This window comes from Zea mays, chromosome 8 (genome assembly GCF_902167145.1).
Source record: "Zea mays cultivar B73 chromosome 8, Zm-B73-REFERENCE-NAM-5.0, whole genome shotgun sequence".
Lineage (NCBI taxonomy): Eukaryota > Viridiplantae > Streptophyta > Magnoliopsida > Poales > Poaceae > Zea > Zea mays.
The window spans coordinates 124,545,584-124,555,360 of NC_050103.1; the positions used below are offsets into that span (position 1 = coordinate 124,545,584).

The 9,777-nt window shown below is 44.5% G+C and overlaps 1 protein-coding gene and 1 long non-coding RNA gene across 2 annotated transcripts; one reads left to right on the forward strand and one right to left on the reverse strand.

Moving 5' to 3' along the window:
• Positions 1–469: 469 nt before the first annotated feature.
• Positions 470–1,379, reverse strand: LOC103635823 (uncharacterized). The gene is made up of 2 exons (XR_557645.4): positions 1,011–1,379; positions 470–825 (listed from the first exon to the last, which is right to left on the reverse strand). It is a non-coding gene; the product is annotated as an uncharacterized lncRNA (long non-coding RNA).
• A 636-nt stretch (positions 1,380–2,015) lies between these two features.
• On the forward strand, positions 2,016–3,996 carry LOC100278747 (21.7 kDa class VI heat shock protein). Its single transcript, NM_001151924.2, has 2 exons — positions 2,016–2,488; positions 3,480–3,996. The coding sequence occupies exons 1-2, from the start codon at positions 2,170–2,172 to the stop codon at positions 3,731–3,733; spliced, it is 573 nt and encodes a 190-aa protein (NP_001145396.1). The 5' UTR covers positions 2,016–2,169; the 3' UTR covers positions 3,734–3,996.
• The last annotated feature ends 5,781 nt before the right edge of the window (positions 3,997–9,777 follow it).

Sequence of the window (9,777 nt, forward strand, 5' to 3'; positions counted from 1 at the left end):
CTCTTTGGTAAGCCTTACACTTCACGTGAGCTCCCACCTTTGCCGAGTTCATGCACATTATTCCCCACAACTTGTTGAGCGATGAACGTATGTGAGCTCACTCTTGCTGTCTCACACCCCCCACAGGTCAAGAACAGGTACCGCAGGATGAGGCGCTTGGAGGATGCTGCGATGAGTTCGTGAGTGGTCTAGGCCGTCGTCTCCCAGTCAACTCTGGGTTGCTGGACCGTTGTCTCCATATAATGTAATTATTTATTTATTTTGTACAAAACTCCGATTATATAGTAAAGATGTGACATTCGATCATGTGCCATGATTCATCATATGTGTGAGACTTGGTCCCAGCACACCTGGTGATTATGTTCGCGCCCGGGTCTTGGTGCCCCGAAATCCGGGTGTGACAAACTGTGTTAAGGAGGAGGGACAAACAACAACTTTGTTTTCAAAACAAGTAGGTAAAATCACAAAGTTGAAAAATAAGGGATAAAATCACAATTGCAATGTCGGACAAGAGTATAATCACAATTGTCCCATAAAATTAATGTATCTAAAAAAGTTATAAGCAGTGGCGGAGCTCTATAAAATTAACGTCCCGGGCCACTCTATAAAACTTGAAGGTTACTTTAAACAGCCCTAATATATTGTGCGGCTAATTATACCGCTAAAACTAAATATACCACAAACATAAACTAAGATAATATTTACTTCAATTCAGCATCTAAAAATACAATAAACTTGATTAAAAATATAAAAGTACCTAATTAGAGACGATTTGGTCCTTCTCCGTCTCTATAACTTCATCAACATTAGCACGTGAATTTTAACCTACACATTAAAGGTTCAATATTTGTATAAAATAAGAGATACAACATGACAATATAACTAATGATTGCAAAAATATATAAGTGAGTCAAACTACTATCAGTCATAGAAACATTTAACAATCTAGTATTTACCTCGTTGTTCACTAGTAATTAGTAAAAAAAATTGAGAAAATGAGAAGCCCTTACACGCTGGCCTGAAACCTGGAAGCCTGGAACTGGAATAGTGAAACAGCAGTACAGCACGCTGGCGGCTGGACGGCTGGTCACTGGGCCTGCGCGAGTGGTCGAGTGTAGTGGGCGTCGGCGTGTGCGCGTCGCTGGCCTGGCCGGTGGCCGGTGGTCGACTGGCCGCTGCCCGCTGCTCGTGCCCTGCCCCTGGCGCGGTGGCGCCTGGCGGCTACGCGCTCGATGCGCCTACCGCCCCTACCTGCGGGCTGCGGCTGGCCGGCTGCAGACTGCGCTGCGCCGCTGTGGTACTGCTGCAGTGCTGCTAGCCTGCTCTGCTCGTCTGCTAGCGCCCCTGCGGGTTGCGGCTGGCGGCTGGTGCCCTCGCACGGTGACAGACACGACGCTGGATGCAGAAAACAGATAGAAGCCTGTTAGAGTTTTTTATGGGCCAAAATGTCTACTACCTATATAAAATTGTTTTTGGCTACGACCCGGGCCACAGCCCAGGTGGTCCAGACCCAATATCCGCCTCTGGTTATAAGGTTTATTATAATTTCAAATTTTATTCCTATACTTGTACTGTCAATGTTGCATAGGCGTTGGCTCGCCATTGTTGATTAGAGTTTTATATGATGGTTGCCAACTGTTGGCGTAAAAATATAGCCACATATCATAGCGTTAGATCGTGGGGCTCGTAGATTGGTGAACTATCAGTCGATTTTCATGATAAAGAACATTGGAGGTTGTTGCTTGATATCTTGTCACTATGAATAGACCAAAAACAATAGTTAATGTTGTTTAGTATTTTTTTTTAGTTAGTTTATGTCATACTTCCGCCCTTTTATTTGTTCAGCTGGTTAGGTAAAAGCTTTTGTAAAAACTTGGCTTTGTGAATTCCATTTCTGAAAATGTAGCGCATTGAGAAATTGATAAGGGATTACAAATGGACCGGGCAAGAATCTGTTCACACTTTAGCAGCCCAGTATGTCCAGTATATATGTGGCGAAAATAAGAAAAGGCGGGAATCATCGATGGCATAGCCAGCGAACGGCAGACGGAATCGCGCCTCCCATCCTCTGCTTTCCCCAAAGGCCAGCTCCACCGCGGCGGCGCCGCTCCTATAAACCGTCAGTTCCCTCTAGGCGCGCTTTCCCCGCGGCAGCCTGAGCAGCCAGCCATGCCGGGGCGGCGGGCGATCGAGGTCCGGCAGCTGCTGCCGGCCGGCGGTGACGCCGCGACGCCGAGGTGGCGCATGTCGCTGCTGGAGAACACGTTCAGCGGGTTCGTGCAGGGCGCCGGCGCCGAAGCCGTGTTCGCGGATGGGTCCCTGTTCAGCCCGTTCCTGTTCGGCAAGTTCTTTGACCCAGCCGACCCGTTCCCGCTGTGGGAGTTCGAGCCGGACGTGCTGCTCGCCGCGCTGCGCCGCGGCAACGCCAGGACCGCCGTCGACTGGGCCGAGACCGACTCCGAGTACTACCTCACAGCCTACGTGCCAGGTACGATCGCTGCTACTGCTAGCTCCATGCTTTCCACATGGCTGTGCACATTGTTCATGGATTAACGGATATGCTTGTACAAGACGCGAAATAATGGTTTATGGTTTTAGAACACTCAGCAGAAAGAAACATCAACATTTAATATTCCTCTGAAATGTTCAGATTGCAAATTGATATGAGATTATTTCCATTCAGCGGTTGTAGATTAGATTTAGAACTCTGTGACAATATGCTTCCGTGTAGTTGCTAGTATCTGTGAATTTTGATGCTGCGTGTTCCGCTTCCACCAGCTAATGCGTTACTGAGCGAGCCGGCGTGACAGTAAAATCGCATTGGCAGTGTGCCGTCCATCCATCCATCCTTCAGTATTCAAATGCTATGCTTTACAGCTTTCCAGATAGATATTTTGCAACTAGCGGTTGCTATTGCTAGAGCCCAGAAAGAGAGGGTGAAAGCAACAATAAGGCCCCCTTTGGCAGGGCTCTCTCGGTGGCTCTTTTTGTGGCTCTTCGTGAAGCCGTACCAAACGGTCTTAAAAAAACGGCTCCTCACCGAGAGCCATCAAAGAGCCAGAGCCGTTTTGCTATTGGGAGCCGAAGCACGAGAAAACAGGCTTCTAACGGCTCCTTCTATCCGGCACACAATAATGTTTCACGAAATTACAGTCTCTGCCACCGTCTCCACGTGAGAAGCTGTTTTACCAAATGAATTACAAAACGGCTCTGGCTCCTCTATAGAAGCCAAGAAGCCAGAAGAGCCAGAGCCGAAGCTGTTAGAAACCCTGCCAAAGGGGGCCTAAGTCATGTGTATCATCCTCTTCCCCACTACCTTCCTTTTGCTTTATCGTTTACAGAAACGTTAGAACACTGCTTTTTTGCGCAAGAATTATTCGTTGCGTTTGCGTGTGGCACACCGCAGTCCACATCGATCATCGTGGGCCCTGGTGAAAAAGATGGATTTTTTTTATTCCGCCCTCTCCTTCTTTATTCAGGTGGAAGGAGATGCGACGTGGAGGTGAGCGGGGACGCGATGAAGGTGGTCGACATCAGCGGCCTCTGGCGGGCGCCGCCGGCGGACGGCCGGGACTGGCGCGCGGGCCGGTGGTGGGAGCACGGCTTCGTCCGGCGGGTGGAGCTGCCAGAGGACGCGGAGTGGAGGAAAGTGGAGGCATGCTTCGACGACAGCGAGGGGTCCCTGGAGATCAGGGTTCCCAAGACCGCCGATGCCCGCCAGGCCACGGCCTGACGCCGCCGAGAATCGGAACCTCGCCGCGGTATTGGAGGAGGACAGCTTATTCTTCGAACAGCAGCAGGCAGAAATGGAAAACGACGGCATAATCTTGTTGATAAAAAAATTTGCAAGATACGGAGACGCAGAGATGGAGCGAACTAGATAGAGATCGTCGCAGCATGTTGCATGCGTGCGTGTCACTGAAAAACGATGCATGTGATATGTTCTTCAGTGCCAGCTGTTCAATTGGCTAGCTAATTAGCAGTGTCACTGTTCCGTATAGAGATGATTCCGGGATCGGTAGATCGATGAGTTCGTGAATTTATAAATTCACAGGTCGCGGTTTTCCGAAAGGCGGATTCAGATTCTCCAGTTTCTTTCGGCCTGAAGGCTATCTATCGCCCTAGCTCGTCGTTTTTATCCTCCAATCAGGCACATGATCGAGCATCAGAGCTCTGACGGAAGACCGGCGCTTTCGGTTCGTCAGGATATATATTCTACTATTCTTCAGAGAAATCATTAGCCAAACATCTTTCAGGGGTGGTTTGGCAAAGCTCCAGCTCCTACTTCTTTAGCTCCAGATCCTGATTCTCGTGAAGAGTTGATCCTCCTGATTCTTCTAGAAAATCAGAATCATTTTTAAACCGTTTGGTAAGTAAACTGGTTCTTGTCTTCTGAGAGTTGGTCGTCTGTGGCGATTATTTGTTTTACCCTTTGCAGTTCAACTTTGTTACAAACCAATAAGTAGGATGTATATACGGAAAAAAAATATGAAACAATAACATATAAAATATTCCCATCATAATAGTGCATAAAATGGTTTCAAATGTTTAATCCATAAATTAGCTCGTTATGTTTTTGTCTAATGGCAATTGCGGGTAATTTCGATCAAACTTTAAGAGGAGGTCCATATTTGATTGGTTGAGGAGCTGTTTTAAGAGATGGTGGAGCAGGTTTTTTAGAGCAACTCCAATAGTCATGTAAATTTTAGCTCTCTAAATCACAGATTTAAGAAGTTGCTAAATAACTTTTGAGTAAAAAAATATGAGTTCTCCAATAATAAATATAGGTTGTAATTTTGTTTTGTACCTATCCACTTAAAAAATAAGTCACAAAAACTATATAATGCAGTCAACATTTTTGTTTAGAGAGTTGTTAAATGGTTGCCAAATGTAGAGAGAAAATGAGGTTAGATGACAAGTTGTTAAATTTAGAAAGTTCATTTAGAGAACTGTTGGAGAATAGTTTTCATGTTAACTATCTAAATTATTGATTTAGGAAGTCTTTTAGAGAACTACTGGAGTTGCTCTTAGATCCCACCTTTCTTCACAAAAACGACTCCCGATCTTTCAGCTTCACATGAGAATCAGTTTAAAAATATACCCATTTGGCACGGCTCCTCCAGATCCTCGCTTAGAATCAGGAGCTGGAGCTGTGCCTAACGGACCTAAATATCCAGCAGTCGGCGGCTGTTCTTGAGAATTCCTTCCATGCGCATCGCCAGCAGCAATGTATCTTTGGCTGATCCTGTTGCCAGGGGCCGATTTCAGTGAGGCTGAAGCTGTCGTCGCCGTCAAGTCCATGAACCCCTCCAGCGCGCCCGGCCTCGGCGGCTTTGGGGTTTGGGCCCAGTTTCTACACGGCTGCTAGGCCTTCGGTGAAGGCAGATGTTATGGGCCTCCTCCACTCCTTCAACGTCCGTGGAACTGCTGAATTACCAGGATCAACTGAGGTTTCCTAGTCGTCCTGTCCTGTCGGTCGGTCAGTCTACAAATCATTACGTGTTTACAAAAATATGTAACATATAATATGTGCTAGTTATAATTTATATATACACCATGTATTGAGAGATTTATAATTTAAAATTTTATAATAAATTAGACTTTTTTATTTTAGACATAATTTGTGTGTCTTTATATCATAGAAGCCATCTATACTTTATGGCAAACTCCTCAACGTAAAGCACCAAATAATCTTTTAGATAATCAGCATCCATTCTATTCCGCAACCTTGTCTTAACAATCTTCATTGCAAAGAATGTGCGCTCGGTTGTAGCAATAGAAACTGGTAGAGTTAGAACAAGCCAAATAAGCCTAAAAATGAAGGATTATGGGTATTACAACATTTACATATTTAAATAATTAAAAATTCGTAAATTAAAGAAAAAAATGCTACATGGCCCTGTTTGTTTCGGCTTCTAGCAGCTTCTGGTCACCAAAAGTTGTTGCGGACTGCCAAACGCTCAGCTTTTCAGCCAGTTTCTATAAAATTCGTTGGAGAAAAAACATCAAAAATCAACATAAACACATAATCGAATCTGTCATTTTCTAGATCCTGAGCCCTATAAACAACTTTATCTTCCTCCACACGTAATCGTAATTGTTGGGAACTTGTTCTCAAATGCTAAGAGTTAAGAATAAGGCAACACAGAAAACGTTAAACGTTAAAGTCCTTCGTCCTTCGAAGCATTATTTCCCTTGAGATATAATGATTTTCGGACGAAGGTTATGAAGGACATACCTTCATAAACATTACATATCATAATGAAAAGGGAATTACATGGAATATAAAAGATAACATGAATAATTATGTATTATTATCAACTTATTTTCATTTTTATTTTATTGCTACAGTAGAATAGGAATAATGTTGGGTTACAAATATACCTTTGACTTGAAAGAAGGTAAAAGTACAAGCGTGATGCAAAAGCAAATGCCAAGTCCGCGTGAACAGTACGGGAGTACTGTTCACCTATTTATAGGCACGGGTCGCAGCCCATGTAAAATTACATTCAGGCCCTTTGCTTTTGATAATAACTCTATAGTAATCTATCGGGGTCTAAATAGTCTTTTCCTCTTTAAGTCGGTTTCCTCTTTTCTGCCATCATGCCGAAGCTTCCTTGCGCACAGCTTCGGCTCTGTTCCATCCTTCGTTCTCTTTGTGTTTCTTCATACAACAATTTTGACTTGTCCGAAGGGTTCGTGTCCGAAGGTACCTGCTCATGTATTATACTCCAGAAACATTGTCAAATCACGTTTTTGAGGATCTTCGGAAGCCGAAGGCCCCCAACAGTAGCCCCTCGCAATATTAATTTATTAGGATAATAAATTCAGATTGCGATATGGACGAAGGGCCTAAGCCGAAGGTCCGAAAAAACACCTTCATCCTCTTGCTAGAATAGCAACAGTCAATGTCAAGCGGGGCCCACCTGTTCTCAATGCGCCAGATGTATAAATAAGAGCACACTGCAATGTCATTTGGTATGCTTTCTTTGCCATCTGCCCTTGCTTACTCAGTTTTTAGCTCCTACGCAACAAGTCTTGCTTAATTTGTAAGTTTTTTAAGCTTCGGCTTTAAAAGCGGTTTTAGCGTTTCCGAAGATGTCTGAAGATAAGAAAGTTGTTGCTGAAACAAAGCTGAGCCTTCTTGAGGAGAAGAATCTTGGCTTTCTTGAATCAATATCAAAGACAAATACAGAAAAGATTACAAGGGAAATTTTAGAAGGTTTATCTGAAGATACTGGTGATAGTGACAGTTATGATGCTGAAAGTGGGGGGGGAGACTCGGAAGATCGACCCTGGTGGCCAAGCCATGCAGTTTTTGGAAAATCAACCATTAAACAAAGCCATCTTGCCAATATGAGAGGTAGATATTTTCGGGATTTGTCTATTGTGAGGGCTAACGAAGGAGAGAAAACTTGTCCTACTCCCGAGGAAAATGAAGTCGTGATCTTCCGAAGCTTCTTCAAGGCTGGGCTTCGGTTTCCTCTAAGCAGTTTCGTGGTTGAAGTTTTGAAGATATTTGAAATCTGCCTTCATCAAATTACTCCCGAAGCAATCATAAGGATGGGAATCTTTGTATGGGCCGTGAAGAGCCAAGGTTTGGAGTCAAATGCAAAATGTTTCTGCAATATGCATGAGCTATTATATGAGACGAAACCCTGGGGTAAAGAACAATATCATAACAATTTTGGCTGTTATAGCTTCGGTGCTCGATCTGGGTCAAGCTGTCCCGTGCCAACCTTTCGAAAGAGATGGCCTGGAGAGTGGATGAAGGAATGGTTCTATGTGAAAAACGATTTGAAGGCACGAGAAGATACTAAAGATATCATTATGCGCCCTATCTGGCAGCGTTTCGGCCTTCGGAAACCGAAGGTGGAAATGGATGAAGCAACCGAAGAGTGCCAGAGGGCCTTCAGCATAGTCTGCTCTTTCATCGGGACTAGGGACTTAGTTCAAGAGCACGTGGCCTACAGGATATGGCTATTGGTAGCTAACTGGGAAATGCCGAAGGAAACCATCAACAACCCACACGAAGGTGGCCTGGTTCGACTAAAATATACCTTCAGGTTCGTAGACCAATTTATCGAGCAAGAAGACGATTGGTTGAAATGCGTTGAAGCTACAAGCAATGAACTGCTTGGGCCATACTCGAAGGCAGAAGATACTGCACTATCTGCGGCCTTCGGAGGCCGGAAGAAGAAAAGACTCAACCGAGTTTTTGATGCTATTGGGTTCGTCTATCCTGACTATCGTTACCCAATACGGGGTCAAAAAAGAAAAGGTACGGCTTCTGTGAAGGAAGTTGCTTCGGCCGCTCCTAGTGAGCCAGCGCCGAAGAGAAAAAAGATGAAAGTTCTTACGCACCGACCACGCTATATTGAGACGGCCACAGTGCCTGAGTTTGTCGGTGAAACCTCTTCGGCCACTGAAGCCAAAGAGCCTACTCATCTACAGAATATTGAAGAGCTGGCCGCAATGCCAGAGACGGAAAAAATGGAAGAACCGAGGGCTGAAGAAACAAATACGTCGGAAGTTTTAAGTCCTTCAGCAAGAGTTGAGGTGCCAATGCCAACGCCGAAGGCACAAAAGGACCTTACAACAACTCCCAAGAGAAAGAGAATGGTTAACGTGCTAGATGTGCTAGAAACAATAAAATCTTCAAGCTCTACTTCGAAGATAGCTGTCGAAGCTCCAAAAACAGAAATTGAGGCCGAAGCTGCCAAAAACCAAGTGGAAACTGAAACTGGGCTTTCAGAGCCTGCCAAGAGGGAATTCTTGGAAATTGGAAAAGAAACAGAAAAAGAATCTGTAGAAGAAATTTTATCTGAGAAAACCGCCATCCCTATTCCCGAAGCATCTTCCGAAGCTCCCAACTATGTCTTACGTCATGCTTCGGGTAAAAATCTGACTGAAAAAGAAAAGCGAGAAGCTCAGTTTTATGCGCAAAAATTGAAATATCCGAAAGGGGCGTTGATATTCAATGGCAGCGGAGAAGAAGACTTCTTGTATTGCCTCCCAGACAGCAAGGAGATCTCCGTCTGCCGGGAGATGGCAAGAAACTTCGGATTCCCAACTCTAGAAGATGGGCTTTCAGTTTTGTCAAAAGATGAATTGGTCGACAACTTAGCATATAACATCTTAAAGGTGAGAAAATACACTTTTTGTGTGGTTAAAAATTCGTGTGTTTATTTCTTAATATCACATTCCTTTTGCAGGGCCTTATTCTCAGCAATGCCCTCAGAGCGCAAAAAAGTGCCGAAGATGAAGGGTGCGCCATGGCTTTAAACAACCTTCGTTCCGAAGTAATTGAGCTAAGGAACGAAGGTCTTGAGAAAGATAAAATATTACATTCATTGGTGATTAAAATAAAAGAAGACGAAGCTGTTTCCAAAGCTCAAGCTGAGGCCCAGAAGCGCGAAATTGAGGATCTTCGGAAACAGCTAGCCGAAGCTAAAGAAAAATGCGCAGTTGCAGAAGCTAAACGAGAAATCAGTGAACAATGGACAAATCATTTAGAGAAAAACGTTGAAGAACTTCGTGCATCCAAGGAAAGGTGTTATGAAAAGTCTATAGAGTGTGTAAAGAAAATAAAAACTAGCTTCACCAACGTTGGCGCGTATTCAAGCGAGGAAAATTTCGTAAAGGGCGACCTCGAGGGCCCAATTGAATGGACCAGCCACGAAGCCGAAGCTTTTGAGGAAGTTTTGAATGGCCGCGAAGACGTATGTGCCTTTTCGGGTGCTAGGGGGATTGCCACTATTTTGGAGAGTAGAGGCT

What these genes read in the sequence shown, in the direction of transcription:
- LOC100278747 (NM_001151924.2), top strand. Translation starts at nt 2,170, where the DNA reads ATGCCGGGGCGGCGGGCGATCGAGGTCCGGCAGCTGCTGCCGGCCGGC. An exon ending in CCTCACAGCCTACGTGCCAG is followed by an intron (nt 2,489 to 3,479) that starts GTACGATCGCTG and finishes TTCTTTATTCAG; the next exon opens with GTGGAAGGAGATGCGACGTG.